This window comes from Lynx canadensis, chromosome B1, assembly GCF_007474595.2.
Source record: "Lynx canadensis isolate LIC74 chromosome B1, mLynCan4.pri.v2, whole genome shotgun sequence".
Lineage (NCBI taxonomy): Eukaryota > Metazoa > Chordata > Mammalia > Carnivora > Felidae > Lynx > Lynx canadensis.
In genome coordinates, this window is record NC_044306.2 from 87,004,217 (window position 1) to 87,020,312 (window position 16,096).

Here is a 16,096-nt window from a genome sequence, read left to right on the forward strand (position 1 = left end):
CAACAATGATTTCAGGAATAGATTCCTTAGTGCCCCTTACCCACTTAGCCCATCCCCCCTCTACAATCCCTCTAGTAACCCTGTTTGTTCTCCATATTTATGAATCTCTTCTGTTTTGTCCCTCTCCCTGTTTTTATATTATTTTTGTTTCCCTTCCCTTATGTTCATCTGTTTTGTCTCTTAAAGTCCTCATATGAATGAAGTCATATGATTTTTGTCTTTTCTCTAATTTCACTAAGCATAATACCCTACAGTTCCATCCACGTAGTTGCAAATGGCAAGATATCATTCTTTTTGATTGCTGAGAAATACACCATTTTATATATGTATATATACCACATTTTCTGTATCCATTCATCCATTGATGGACATTTGGGCTCTTTCCATACTTTGGCTATTGTTGATAGTCCTGCTATAAACATGGGGGTGCATGTGTCCCTTCGAAACAGCACACCTCTATCCCATGGATAAATGCCTAGTAGTGCAATTGCTGGGTCGTAGGGTAGTTCTATTTTTAGTTTTTTGAGGAACGTCCATACTGTTTTCCAGAGTGGCTGCACCAGCTTGCATTCCCACCAAACTCATGCTCTTAACCACAGTATTATACTACCTCAGTTTTTTCTCACAGGTGATAAAAGGATAATCAACATTATCCCAATATCCTTTGGGACTGTTAGGATGAACTACAAAAGTAGATGTGACAATACTTTGGGAAAAGCTTCAAAAGTCCTATATATGTGTGTTATTCTTACATTGTTTAAACCAGTTGGTTTGCATTGTTAAAACTAGTTTGGTTTTAACAAACCCCTTAATTACATTTATTATTAATATCTGATCAGAGATTTCTGTGCCATCATTGGCCCCATTGATAGTGGACTTGGTAGCTACATCTAAGAAAAGATGCTGGTTCTGTGTCTCATTTATCTGCAACTAAAACATCTATGTGACAGCATAAATTTTATCTTATTCATTGGATAATGCCTTGGAACAGTGCCTTGTGAAATAAATTATAACCAATCTCCAGCATCTAGCATAGTCCCTAGCATCTTGTAAGCACTTTGACAGACACTTACAGTTTGACTGAGATTGGATGGATACTATGCAACCTGGGGGTGATGCAGAAGACCTCAGACTATACCCAGACTCTGAGTATACAACTGGATTCTGAAGAGGAGCCTGGAACAGTGTCCTGAGAACCACCATCATTTATAGTTGATGAAAGAATCCTTTTTCAGGGGAGCCTCCAACACATTAAATGACAGTGCAATGCATGCATGAATTCATTTAGATAGCTAACCCCCAGTTGCCAGAGAATGTGTACTTGATGCTGGTCAAGGTAGTAAGTGCACTCACCAGCATTTTGCTACTTTCAGGACTACCAATTTTTTGGTGGAGTCCTAGCCTCTTCTTGTGCTGCTTGGAAATCTAAATTTGATCTCTCAACTACAGGTTACCTAATTGCTCTTATTAAGTGTTTAATCACTAGGGATAGCTAGCTGCTCTGAGTATCAAAAACCCAGTTCTGACTTTGTATTCTTCAAGTGAGAGTATGTTAAATATTACTAGAGTTGGGTGCAGAAGTAGAGTCTCTGAGGAGTGTTTATTCAAATAGCAAATGAGCACATGTGCCTGTAACATGCAAAAGAACTTGAAACTAGAAGAACTACGATCATGTCCTTTATTTTTTAATTCATGACCATCAGTCCCTGGACATTCCTCCCTACCACCAAGCCATTTGCTAAAGGTAATAATTACCATCTTCCTCAGAGGGTTGAAATGAGAATTAAAGGAGATAGTATATGTGCAAGTGCTTTATAAACTATCAAGTGCCAAACATATATTAGGGAACATTATAAATATCTTTTTTAAATGTTCATTTATTTATTTTTAAGAGAGAGCGAGCAAGAGCAAGGGAGGGGCAGAGGGATAGGGAGAGAGAGAATCCCAAGCAGGTTCTGTGCTGTCAGCAAGGAGGCCATTGTGGGGCTGGATTTCATAAACCTTGAGATCCTGACCTGAGCTGAAATCAAGAGCCGAATGGATGCTTAACCGACTGAGCCACCCAGTGATCCAATGAGGGATTATTATAGTAGGAAACATGTCTTCACAAAATTAATCATTTAGAAAATTCTATAAGCATAAATTACTGGTTTACATATTCAAATCATGACAAATTCTTGTAGCCACAATGAGGCAAGAAATTGAAATCTGGGGCAAGAAACTAATAGTTCAGCGTTTTTGGTTCACATGGAAATACAAATTTCACATCCAAGAGAGGAATATACAGCATTTTTGGACTTTGTATTTAAGGTCTCTGTAACAGTGAATTGCCTGGAGATTCAACTATTGCCTGGGAATTTTCTTGGGATTCTGAACATCACCCACTGCACTGATGGAAGGCTGAGGCTACTCCTCGCTCCGTCTCCAGGAAACTTCCCGCTAGCCTTTCCACTCCTGGGGAAAGCTAACGGACTGTGTGACTTAAAATGGGCTCAGATATCACCCCGCATGATAAACCAGATCCATCTTACGACGCGAATCCCTAAACATTTCCAGCCTGTTCTGTGGAGTTCCACTCATTGGAACAATACGGGGTAGGCAGGTGATGGTGACTTCCCGGTTTCCGATCCCTTGTCTAAGAAGGCGTGACCAGCTAGCTTCCGAGACCCGGGAGAAAGCAACAGTCTGGAGGTTGGGTTGGGGGAGGAAGAAGCGCCCGACCAGCCGCTCCCCAGCTCCCCGGGCCCGCGCGGAGGCGCTGGGAGGGGGGTCTGCGCTCCTCCCCGGGGCGGGGCTCGCCGGGGCTCCCGCGCCTGGCACCGCGCGCTAGTGTGCAGAGTCTGCAGCGCGGCGGGCAGTGGGCGCGATGTATCTCCGCAGGGCGGTCTCCAAGACCCTGGCGCTGCCTCTGAGGGCGCCCCCCGGCCCCGCGCCGCTCCGGAAGGACGGTGAGTGCCGCGCCGGCCCGGGCGTCCAAGCTTGCAGAGGACAGGCGCGCGGATTTTGAGGCGCCCGCGTACCCGCCGGCACCCAGTGGGCCCAAAGAGGCTCGAGCTGCAGAAGCCAGGGGTTGAGGAAAGGGGGGAGGAATTGAGGAAAGGCGCGGGGAAGACGCCCCGAAGCGCTTGAAGACTTTGGGAGTAGGGGGCCTTCCCAGAGCGGCTTCTGAATGCGGAGTAGGCTTCCTGGGTTCGAAATCTTTATCTTGGGCAAGTGATTTAATCTCACTTTCCTCATCTCTAAATGGGGACAATAATGGTTGTGAGTTTTAATGAGTTAGTATGTGGTTAAAAGCGCTTCGAGACGTGCCTGGCTGACGTACGCATAGCTTGCTCTTTTTGTTAGAATAGGGACCAGTGCGCTCTCCACCTACGTGAGGAAGCGGAGGAACGGCTGGGTAGATGGACGCTCCTCTGCGAGCCCCGCGGGGCGGGGCGGGGGTTGGGGAGTGCGGGCGCAGTAAATGTTGGGTAAATGCTCCTGAGTAAGTAAACTCAAGGCTTGTCCGGGGCTCGGCAGCCTGAACCCCGAGAGCCTTCGAAGCGCTTTCCTTCGGGGCGGCACGGACACCTGGAGCTATCCAGCTGCTCGGCTCTGTCGCTGCAGTGTCCGTCACCTTTAGATCTGGGGACGCTGGGGAAGAGGGAGCGTCTTCAGAAATTTCCTAAAGGGGACGTTTAGGCGTGAGCTGGAAGCTTCTTAACTAAAACTTGACTTACACGAGAGCGCCTATTCTAGTGCCTGGAACGTTGTAGGTGCTTACTGAGTGTGAGCATGCGTGTTTTCCCTCCTGCAGCCCGCGGCCCCCGGCCCGGCTTTGCGCTCCGGCGCAGCTCAGCGCCCGCGGCTCTTCCCGCACCTCCTCCGTCTCCCGTCTCCTTCCCGTCCCGCATAGCCCGGCGGCTTTTAGATAACCTCTTGGGAAGTTCTTACTTCCCCCTGCACTTCGCCTCACTTCCTGAGGCTTGTCAGGTAGTTTTAGCCCAGAGCGCGCATTGGTGCCCGAGAAAGAGAGAAACACTCCTACGGAAAATTCCATGGGCCGATTCCCCTCCCTCCCCTGGTTAGGCCCGAGGTGGTGATGGTGGTCGTGGGAAGGGAGGAAGGTCTGTCCAGCTAGCTTTATTTTTCTCTTAAAATACTGCTGGGAAGAAGCTGCATCACAAGTCACAGAAATAAGGCATCTTCGTTTTCCTTGATCTTTATACCAAAATACAGCAATTTTTTGTCACTGACGAAATAGAATCCATTAATTTTAAGCTTCTGAAGATAAGGAGGCCGTTGTGACCGGGAGGTGGGGTGGGGTGGTGTGGGGAGGGAGAGGAGTCCCCTGACGGTGGCCTTCTTCGGCGTTATCTCCCTCACCCACCACCGTCATCAGGCACAAACATACGCACCTCTTTTGTTAGCTGCGCGTTTCGAATAATTTCCGCCTCAACTTGGGGTAAGGGAAAAAGGTTAAAAATTCTAAATCGGTAGTTAGCAATACTGGTTGTAGCAGCACTGATCTTATTCTAATTTTCATCTCATTCCTTTTTGTGTAGCACTGATTTGTTTATGTATTTTAAGAAATATTATTGACTGGAAATTTGGCTTTAGTCACGGACATTGACCTTTTATTGGTACTTTCTGTTTTGTTGAAAAATAAAACTTTCAGTTTTATCGAAGGGTCGAATTTTAGCGTGCCTCATCAAATTTTGTTGTCTGGCTTTTGCTTTTAAAACATGTAACTCTTAATGAATTAATAATTTGGGTTTGTAAAAGATCATTGGAAGGAACACAGAAAGGCAAAAGAGAAGTCATCTGTAATCCAACCACTCAGTGAATACCACCATTTAAGTTTTAGTATATATAATGCTCCAGACTTTTCTTCCCCTTACATTTTTTTTTTCTTACCCACATTGCTTCTAGGAACTGAGATATATACGAACTGTATAGATTATTCTGTTATAACTTTTCATTTCATATGTTGTAAATATTTTCTCATGTAAGTAAATATTCTTCTGCAAAACTTCTAATATCTTTCACATTGTATGGATATGCTCAAATTTAATCTTTATTAAATATTTATTTCATATTTCATTGCTCTTTTATTATTTTTAAAATTTATTTTGAGAGAGAGAGAGCAAGCAGGTGAGGGGCAAAGAGGAGAGACAGAATCCCAAGCAGGCTCCACACCATCAGCACGGAGCCTGATGCAGGGCTCGAACTCACAAACCATGAGTTCATGACCCGAGCTGAAATCAAGAGTTGGATGCTTAGCAGACTGAGCCACCCAGGAGCCCCATTGCTCTTTTAAAGAGCTGTCATAATTGTATTTGTGTTTAAGTCTTTTCTCAAATCTCTGATTTTCTTTTTGCTTCATATTTAAAATGATTTTTTGATATATTTTCCAATTACTTATTTTTATTTATGTAATCTCTACACCCAACGTAGGGCTCAGATTCACCACCCGGAGATCAAGAGTTGCATGCTCTTCCAACTGAACCAACCAGGCGTCCCTAATCTTCTTAATATGTCGTCTGTCTGGTTGTCAGCTATGGAAGCTACATATTCCCTACTTAATAACAGATGTATGTTTAAACCAACAAAAGCCCCACTACAAGTCAAAGCCATAATCTCTTATGATAACCTCCTTGGGTACATTTTTGTGGAAAAAATATTTTTTCCAGGAGAAGGTCATTTATATCTAAACTAAAAATACACATACAAAATCTTTCCAATACTGCTACTACAAAAGTTGATAATCAGTGCAAATGTCTTAAGACTTGCCCTCTGCAAATCAAAACTTCTTACTAGTCCTCATACTCTATGTCAGGCCACTTCCAGTTACTTTGCACTTTCCCAGTCATACAACTCTCCTGCTTTTGCACGCCGTGCGGTGCCTTCTGCCTCCAGTGCAGTTTTCTCTTCCCTTATTTATCTGACCATCTCCTCTACTTTCCTTCAAAGTCCAGGTCATCTCTTTTCAACTGTGACAGCTACCTTGAGCCACCTAGCTGAGGTTTTTCACTGAGTTTTCATGCTGTGGTTGCAACTTCTACTTACATCTGTTCTAGCAGTTGTCATATTGCATCGCAATTATTTGTCTGTACGTTTGTTCCCTCCGTGTACACTGTGAGCTACTTGAGGCTAGGGACCTTGTAGATCTTGTTCACAGTTATATCCTTAACGACGCTAACAATGCCAAAGACATAGGAGGTGCTCGCTGTATTTGTTGAATGAATACATGTCTCTACTTTTTTATCTTTAAGGAATTTGAGCTATATGAACCTTAAGCTCTTTCTAGCTTTGAGTCTATTATAAACATTTTAATTCCAGAGCATATGGCATATACAAGTTTTAGCACTACAGAGTAAGTATTTTTAAACATAATAATACAGGAACTTTATCTATTTCTATTAGTTTGTACAGAATTGTAGTTTCATTTCAAACATGACCTTTTTGCAACATTTGTCTTAAAAAGCTTATATCTGCCCATCTTTAAAGGCTTTACGTTGGAAAAATTAAGATTTTTTTCCTACCTATACATTTGTATTACAGATTTATAGAAATGTGTTGGATTTCAACATGTTTTACTTAGCATGTAAATTTTAAGTACAAATATATTTAATTCGTTTTTTTGGAAGAATGATCTTTTCCAATGAATCCTGTGGTGGAGTACATACAGCAAATGAATTTCTTTTGCATCTTGTTTGTTAAAATCAGTCAGTGCTTTTGTCACTTCTCCTTACCCACGCCTGCACTCCTTCCAAGAAAAGCATGATGCTAAGCATAAAGCTGACAGGTTTCATAAGTACTTAATCAAATTAGATTGGGAAAATGTCAAATGGAATTACTACCCTACCTTGTAATACTGTATTCCCTTAAGCTAAAGTCACTTGATGTTAGTAGATTCTAAGTTCACTGAAGGGGAAAAATTTTTTTAAGATATAATTATTTTAAATAGTTTTGCGTACCTGGTGGAGCTAACTGTGTTTAAACTTGTTTTCCTAGCATCTCTTCGCTTGATGTCGTCTAACAAATTGCCTGGATCATCTGGATCAAATATGATCTATTATCTGGTTGTAGGTGTCACAGTCAGTGCTGGTGGATATTATGTAAGTGTTTAAATAAACAAAATATTCAGGAATTCATACATTTTACAACCTGTGGTAAAACTCAAAGCATTGTCAAGGTCAGGGCACGGGATTAATTAAATATATAAGATTATGAAGATTTTTTTAAGTATGAAATCACCATTTCTTAATACTGCCAAGTATAGGTGACTTTCTGTAAAAATGATGTTATAAATACTAATAAGGGGCGCCTGGGTGGCTCAGTAGGTTAGGTGTCCGACTTTGGCTCAGGTCATGATCGCACAGTTTGTGAGTTCGAGCCCCACATCATGCTCTGTGCTGACAACTCAGAGCCTGGAGCTTCCTTCAGATTCTGTGTCTCCCTCTCTCTCTGACCCTCCCCCACTCACATTCCATGTCTCTCTCTCTCTCTCTCTCTCTCTCTCTCTGTCAAAAATAAACATTAAAAAATTTATAAATACTAATAATAAGAAAGGATATTTGAGTGTTTATCATATGACAGACTCAAGGCCCATTTAGTAATTAGTGATTCTATAAGGTAGGTACTACTGTTACATTTAACAAGAACTATTTTGAAAGATTAACTTAAAACAAATAGACTATTTTTTAGAGCATTTTAGGTTCACAGGAAAATGAACAGAAAGTACAGAGTTCTCATACCTCCGCCCAGCCCTCCTCCCATCAACAATCTCACATTAGTGTGGTACATTCGTTACAACTGCTGAGTCAATATCAAAACATTACTGTTAACTAAAGTGTTTTGTATACATTAGGGTTCACTCTTGGTATCGTACATTCTTTGAGCTTGGACAAATGTATCATGATATATATCCACCACTAATGGTATCATACAGAGTAGTTTCACTGCCCTAAACATCCCCTGGGTTCACCTATTCATCCTTTCCTCCCCCAATCTTTTTTACTGTCGCCATAGTTTTTATTAATTTTATATATCTTTATACACTTTCATTATTTTTAAAAAAATATTTATTCATACATTTTTATTAACATTTTTTTACATTTATTTATTTTTGTGAGACAAAGAAAGAGTGTGAGTGGGGGAGGGGCAGAGAGAGAAGGAGACACAGAATCTGAAGCAGGTTCCAGGCTCAGCTGTGAGCACAGACCCCAACGTGGGGGCTTGAACCCAGGAACCATGAGATCGTGACCTGAGCTGAAGTCAGACATTCAACCAACAGAGCCACCCAAGCACCCCACATTCATACATTTTTTTTTAAGATTCCAAATAGGGGTACCTGGGTGGCTCAGTCGGTTAAGCATCCGACTCTCGATTTTAGCTCAGGTCACCATCTCATGGTCTGTGAGCTTCAGGCCCATGTTGGGCTCCGCACTGACATTGCGGAGTCTGCTTGGGATTCTCTTTCTCTCTGTCTCTCTGTCTCTCAATCTCTGTGCCCCTTCTCTGCTGCTGCACGCTATCTCTCTCAATAAATAAATTAAATAAATAAATAAATAAATAAATAAATAAATAAATATTTAAAATAGACAATGTAAAATTAAAAAAAAAAATGTTTTCCTCCCAGGGAACCACTGTGAAACAAAGCTTTTAATAGTGTGACTTTGGAGCTAAAATGATGGAATAATTGTGCATTAAATAAGATAAATCTGTATGAATCATTTTGCCATAAATTTTCTAAATCAAAATTTAATCTTCATTTTGAATAAAAGTAAAATAAATATAAATTCTTCAGAAATTCTAAGAGTACACAATCACTACATTTTGGTTTGACCCTACAGAAATATGCATAAAGGGATTTTTAGTCATAACTAGGAGCAGTTTGAAGGATTATGTAAACGGCCAAACCAAAATACTTCCTCTAATCTTCAGAATTTTGAGAGCCTCGAGAAACCAGGAAACTTCAAACATGCACTTATATTATTGTCCTCCACTGCTCTATCAGCTTTCACTCGTACCCAGATTCCTTTCCTTCCACTATCTTTCTACTGCTTAATGTTGAATTCGCTGCCCAGGGCTACTATCATTGGATGTAGGCCACTGGAGAAACAGAGATTAGACTAGGCCATGTGATTATGTAAGGAGCTGGAAGACGGAATTTCATCGGAGCTCACTCTACACATGACTATATTTATTAGTGCCAGACATGAACCTCTCCAGTCCATCAAATCTTTCTTTACAAAAGCAGCCTTACGCTGGAAGGTTATAAGCAGGCCGCTCCTGTGAGCCCTCTCTGGCCTTGTTCTCTCACGATGGGAGTGGAAGTTGGACAAGGTGATGATCTCCAACTCTCTTTCCACCTCTAAGAATATGTGTTTGTTTTTTAAATAAATAAAAACAGTTTTTATATTTATTTATTTTTGGGAGAGCGCAAGTTGGGGAGGTGCAGAGAGAGGGGGACAGAGGATCCAAAGTGAGCTCCACACTGACAGACTGACAGCATGTGGGGCTCAAACTCAGGAACCAGGAGATCATGACCTGAGCCAAAGTCGGACGCACAACTGACTGAGCCACCCAGGTGCCCCTTTTTAAAATAACTTTTAATTTTTTTTTTTTTAACTCTATTTATTTATTTTGAGAGAGAGTGTGAGAGAGTGTGAGCATGAGTGGGGGGAGGGGCAGAGAGACTCCCAAGCAGGCTCCACACTGTCAGGACAGAGCTCCATGCAGGGCTCGAACTCATGAACTGCTAGATCGTGTGACCTGAGCCGAAGTCAAGAGTTGGACATTTAACTGACTGAGCCACCTAGGCCCCCCAAGAATATGTGGTTTTACTCTGGAATGTTGGAAGAGTTAACTCCCAAGAACCTTAGGCTATTGTCAGGAGGAAATACAGAATGTGAGGCCCTTGAAAACCTATATTGAAGTCCTCCTTCCCTTCTTTGTCCTGTACTAAAACAAATTCTGTATTAGATTGATCTGAATTGAATCCAGAGTTGCTCCGTAGCCGGTTTTTTATTTCCAAGTAAAATCTTCTATTACGAGGGCCTCTTGGAATCTGAGAGAGGCCCAGGTCACTTCAGTTTTTTCAGGGTCTGAGATATTTGTGGGATATTTTAAATGCTTATATTTAATATATAATATCACTTGGAAATAACTTTGAAAGTCTAGATTTGAGGCTTTCCAAAGGCCTCTTCCGATAGGCCTTTCTTCTACTCTGTGTTTCACCGTGTTAGATTTGGAAAAGCTAGATTCTCTTGGCCACACGTGAGTATGAATCATTCTAATACCATGGTCTCTTTGATTCTGCCTACACTAGTCTTTTTTCTCACCTTGTATTGTAGGCTAATGTTCCCTGGGATGTTGCTGCTGGGATGGTCATTTCAGGGATGAACTGTGAACTTCCGCACAGGCTCAGCTTTAGGGTAGTGAGAACTGAGGGCGGAGGGTGCTGACTCAGCACAGTGGTATTATAGCTTTCAGGAGCTTCCACCCTACTAGGAAAGTATTCCCTGCTTTTATTTGGAAATGGTGGTGGGCATTCCTGCTGGCCCTGTTTGCTCTGTATGTTTCAAACCCAGATGAAGTCTGAACTCACCAAACTCGAAGGGGTTTGTTAGGGCTGCTTAGGTATCATTTCCACCCTCGAGGTCATAGATTTTCCATTTTTAGAGCCTAATTTTAAAATCTTATAAAATGGCCTGTAATTTGCAAAGTACAATTTTTAAAGAAAAATTTTTTAATGTTTATTTATTTTTGAGAGAGAGAGAGAGAGACAGAGCATGAGCAGGGGAAGGGCAGAGAGAGAGGGAGACACAGAATCCAAAGCAGGCTCCAGGCTCTGAGCTGTCGGCACAGAGCCTGACATGGGGCTCGAACCCACGAACTGTGAGATCATGACCTGAGCCAAAGTCAGGTGCTCAACCAACTGAGCTACCCAGGCGCCCCGCAAAGTACAATTTTTAATAATATGCTTGGTTTATGACTATTAAAATTTTGGGAATACTATATATAAATATACAAATCTAAAAAAATCTGTAATCCTACCATTAAGCGATAAAACACTACCTACACCTTTTAAAATGTGAGATAATATAAACAATATTATCTAACTAGTGAGATTTTCATCTTTAGAATTTCATTGGCTAATATGAGTACAGGTCAGAGATGACTCTACTTGAATGAAAGGAAGCCTGCACGTTGTATCTATGATTAAGATAACCTTTGTTCCTAATTCTGTTTCTCACATAACCCATAGTCAGGTCATAGAGCTGCTTATAAGGAATAACCCTAGCTTATTTAAGAAATATTCATTAGGGTCTACAAAAATGCCATTTTGGAAGATTTTTTAAAAACTTTTTATTTGGAGATGATTGCGTTTCACGTGTAGTTATAAGAGCTAATATCAAGAGATATAATATGGTCTTTGCCTCATTTCCCCCTGTGATCAATATCTTTTCATAGCTATAATTCAATATCACAACCAGGAAGTGGACATTGATAATATCCATTGACCTTATTCAGATTTCACCACTTTCACATGCACGTGTGTCTGTGTGTGTATTTACTTCTGGGCAGTTCTGTCACATGCATAGATTCATACATTCACCACCACCGTCAAGATACAGGATCCCTTGTGTAGCCCTTTTATAATTGCACTCACTTTCTTTTGCCCTCCCATTCCTTCTTCCTGTCCCTGGCAACCACTAATCTCTTCTCTGTTTCTAGAACTTTTCTTTTTTATTTTATTTTATTTTTTTTATGTTTATTCACTTCTGAGAGACAGAGAGAGACAGAGCATGAGCAGGGGTGGGAGGTAGAGAGAGAGACACGCACACACACAGAATCTGAAACAGGCTCCAGGCTCTGAGCTGTCAGCACAGAGCCTGACGTGGGGCTCAAATTCATGAACCGCGAGATCATGACCTGAGCTGAAGTTGGACGCCCAACCGACTGAGCCACCCAGGCTCCCCATGTTTCTATAACTTTTCATTTCAAGAATGTTACATGAATGGAATCATAAGCTGTATAACCTTTTGAGACTGGCTTTTTTTTCCACTCAGCATAATTACCTGGAGATTCATCCAAGTTGTTACACCTGTATGTACAGTTCATTCCTCTTTGTTGCTGAGTAGTGTTCCATGCTATGAATGTACCACAGTTTGTTTAGCCATTCAACTGTTGTAGGGCATCCAGACTGATTACAACTTTTGGCTATTACAGATAAAGCAACCGTGAACATTTGCGTGCAGGTTTTTGTGTGCACATAAGTTTCCATTTCCCTGGAATAAATACTAGAGAATATTTATAAATGCCTGTCAGAATGTTTGGTTCTAACATAATTTATTTTTTCCTCTTTGTCTTCATCTTTCTATCTACTGTGTGTTTTCTGTTATCTTTGACTCCTGTTAGATTTGTTTTTTTCCTGTTTAAAGTATTCTACTTAATAACAAAAGTTTCCAAAGGAGAAACAAAATAGTAGATGGTGACATTGGTTTCTCATCTTTGAATTGTATATACTTTTGGGGGCACCTGGGTGGCTCAGTCAGTTAAGTGTCTGACTCTTTTTTTTTTTTTTTTTTTAGCATTTATTTATTTCTGAGAGAGAGACAGACAGAACATGAGCCGGGGAGGATCAGATAGAGAGGGAGACATAGAACCTGAAGCAGGCTCCAGGCTCTGAGCTGTCAGCACAGAGCCTGACGCAGGGCTCAAATTCATGAACCGCGAAATCATGACCTGAGCTGAAGTTGGACGCCCCTGTCTGACTCTTGATTTTGACTCAGGTCATGATCTCACGGTTTGTGAGATCGAGCCCTGTGTCAGGGTCTGCGTTGACAGCTCGGAAACTGCTTGGGACTCAATCTCTCTCTCCATCCCTTCACTGCTCATTTTTTTTTCCTTTCTCTCTCAAAATAAATAAATATTTGAATTGTATATACCTTTGAACTTGGCATGATGAATCTTAGAGCTCAAGAAATAAACTTCAGCACACATTTACTTTCAGACTTACAAGACAGTCACATCAGAGCAAGCCAAACACACGGAACATGTAACAAATTTGAAAGAAAAAACCAGAGCAGAGTTACATCCACTCGAAGGTAAAGTGAACTTACTATTTTTTTTCCCCTGAGGCACTGATTTCCATTATCTTAGTCTAGCAATGAACATTATTTGCTTGTGGCTTCTTTCCTAACCTGACAGAATGGCTCTGGGCAGGAGTTCACTCGGAAAGGGAAAGCCCAACCAAAACCTAAAGAATATTGTTACACGTTTTGAATGAGTGCATTAGATAAATGAAAACGTTTTACATTTGTACTGCTGACCAGTGGCTTTGAATTCTTTGTGTGGTAATATTACTTTCCCCCTACTCAGGCTTCCATTCATGCAGGCATAATTTTAGTATCTGTCTCTGTCAGCAACTTAACCTTTCATTTCCCTTATTATTATTTTTAAATCCTGAAACTAACTTTTGTTTCAGTTTTGTCTAAGATCACCCTTGTGTCTTTGCCTACAGTCCACTTGACATTAGTACACTCAGTCATGTCTCTGACGTCCCTCAGTTGATCTGATTGAGAAAATGGGAGCTACTAGAGCAGAAGCTTTACATTTTCACTCTAATGTATATTTCTTGCCTTAAACTGCTTGCTTTAAATGCTTTTTTCCATCTCAGTTATAATGCCATTATTATCAATTACTATGATCACTATTTAGGGACAGAGATAATAGCTGCTGATGAACCAATGTTAACCTTTTAGTCATGACAACAGTAAGCAATGGAATATCATCAATAAACATTATTGACTATAATCATGAGAAGGCTGATGGTAATAATAATAAAATACAGCATTTCCATAGCACTTTTGGTTTTAAACCCCTCTTCATGCACATTATTTTAATCAAACCTTACAATAGCTCTGTGAGGTAGGTATTATCGTTATCCCCATTTTACAGGTGATAAAACTGAGGTTCAGAGAGAATTAGTGATTGCTCAGTCATCAACTAGTAAGTTGGCTGCTTTCCCATGCTATTTCACATGACATGTTAGCTGTTTATTTTCATGTTCTTTGTATATAAATAAATAATATATGTAAATTATTTTTTTTAAGTTTAGCAGATTCAAAAGGGGTTATGAAAAAGCAGATCCACATTTTCCCTTCCCAGAGGCAACCAATAATACCAGTTTCTTTGTATCCTCCTAGAGAGAGTCTTTGCAAATAAAAACTATCTAGGTGTATCTTACCCTCCTTTTGTCCTAAGATAAATAGTACCCTGTGGTCTACATTGCTCTTTTCCTTGCTTTTTTCACATAACAGTCTACCTTAAGGACCACTTCTATCAGTATATACAGATTTGTCTCATTTTTAAACATGGCTGCACAGTGTTCTACTGTATTCTCGTGCTCTTTAAATTAATACTTTCTTCATGGGCTACATCTTAAAGGTGAAAAAGAGAACCGTGTGGAAGCTGAGAAAGCAAGTTCAGAAGTCCCTGAAGCATCTTTAGTGGAAGTACAGGAGGCAGATGCAGAAGATACCCCGGATGCTACAGGTGCAGCCACGAGAGAGGCTTCAGCCCGTCCAGGTGATTTGGAGGACGCTCTGGTGGAGACAGACACGGTCGGTGCTGAAGCTGGGGCAGAGGTTACAAATGCAGCACCCAGCACAGTGGCAGAAATCAGCACTGAAATGCCCTCAGAGGTTCAGAATGCAGCTTTGGATGAAGCTGTTGCCATCAGTAATGATAAAGGGAGAACAGAGAAGGAACGCTCTGGTGAAACTGCTGAACTGGAAGAAGAGAGTCCTCCAGCTGAGTCAGAATCCTCTGCTGGGGATGATTTACAGGAGGAAGCCAGTGTTGGTTTTGAGGCGGCCTCTGCTCAAGGCTGATCTCATGCTGAGTGACACCTCAGTGAAAAAGGCCATAGAGTATCTGATAGGTGCTTTTGTAGTTTCAGTAATCTTAGTTTTAAAATAGGCTTCTTTTCTAGAAATCTTTAATGTGCCTTGAAGATTTTTGGCATCTACTGGTAGATTTCAGGATTGAGAGATTTGAGACTTTACATGTCTGAATAGTTTCCTACTCTCTGAGTTCAGAACATGACATTGCAGTAAACAGCTTAAAGAGTTCCATCTCTGAATTTAAGTTTTACATCATAGCAGTAGAGCTACCTGCATTCACTTTAATTTTGCTAGACCTGTACCTTATTTTAATGTTTGTGATTCTAGATTCTTGAGTTTTGATTTGAACTCATTTAAATAAAATTGGAAAATCTTCAGTGCTTCTATTTTTATTTGCTAATATTTATATGTATAAATAATGTATAATATATAATATCAAAGAACTATGTGTAATATAGCATTACATGAACAATCGAAGAAAACATATAATCTATGGAGAACTCTACATATAACAATATATATATCCATTCTCCCATCTATATTACATGGGGGATTGTGCCAAGGTTTTCATTTCAGTTTATTTCAGTTCAAACAATGGCTTTTTTATAGTTTTTTATAAGTTTATTTATTTATTCTGAGAGAGGGAGAGAGAGAGCATGCACAGGGTAGGGGCAGAGAGAGAGAGAGAGAGAGAGGGAAAGAATCCCAAGTAGGCTCTGTGCTGTCAGCACAAAGCCCAATTTGGACTTGATCTCACAAACCATGAGATGGTGACCGGAGCTGAAATCAAGAGTCAGATGCTTAACTGACGAAGTTACCCAGGTACCCCAGTTCAGACAATGTTTATTTGCCAGGACTCATTCATTAACTCATGTATTTATTCATTCATGTGTTCAACAAATACTAAGTAAGCACCTATAACCTACCAGGCACTGTTTTAAATGTTGAAGTTAATATATATATATATATATATATATATATATATATATATATATATAAATTTGTACCCTTCCCAGCTTGTATTCTAGAATATGATCAAGTAATAAAACACATAAGAAAACTATACCATATGTTAGATACTGGCAAGTGTTTAAAAAGAAAGGTAGTGAAAGTGAAGGGATTGTAAGGGTTTAGGAGTGGAAGTTGTAATTTTACTTTATTTATTTATTTATGTTTATTTTTAAGAGAGTGGGCGGGGG

At 40.5% G+C, this 16,096-nt stretch overlaps 1 protein-coding gene and 1 non-coding gene across 2 annotated transcripts; one reads left to right on the top strand and one right to left on the bottom strand.

Annotated features, from left to right (window-relative positions):
• Positions 1-2,857: 2,857 nt before the first annotated feature.
• On the top strand, positions 2,858-15,274 carry LOC115512238 (mitochondria localized glutamic acid rich protein). The gene is made up of 4 exons (XM_030313039.1): positions 2,858-2,948; positions 6,997-7,100; positions 13,004-13,097; positions 14,440-15,274. The coding sequence occupies exons 1-4, from the start codon at positions 2,867-2,869 to the stop codon at positions 14,883-14,885; spliced, it is 726 nt and encodes a 241-aa protein (XP_030168899.1). The 5' UTR covers positions 2,858-2,866; the 3' UTR covers positions 14,886-15,274.
• Positions 10,855-10,939, bottom strand: TRNAQ-UUG. Its single transcript has one exon. It is a non-coding gene; the product is annotated as a tRNA-Gln (tRNA).
• Positions 15,275-16,096: the final 822 nt, after the last annotated feature.

Excerpts from the sequence above, each read along its gene's own strand:
- LOC115512238 (XM_030313039.1), top strand. The coding sequence starts at position 2,867 with ATGTATCTCCGCAGGGCGGTCTCCAAGACCCTGGCGCTGCCTCTGAGG. Across the intron at positions 2,949-6,996 it reads CGCGCCGCTCCGGAAGGACG|CATCTCTTCGCTTGATGTCG; the intron begins GTGAGTGCCGCG and ends TTGTTTTCCTAG. Across the intron at positions 13,098-14,439 it reads AGAGTTACATCCACTCGAAG|GTGAAAAAGAGAACCGTGTG; the intron begins GTAAAGTGAACT and ends TACATCTTAAAG.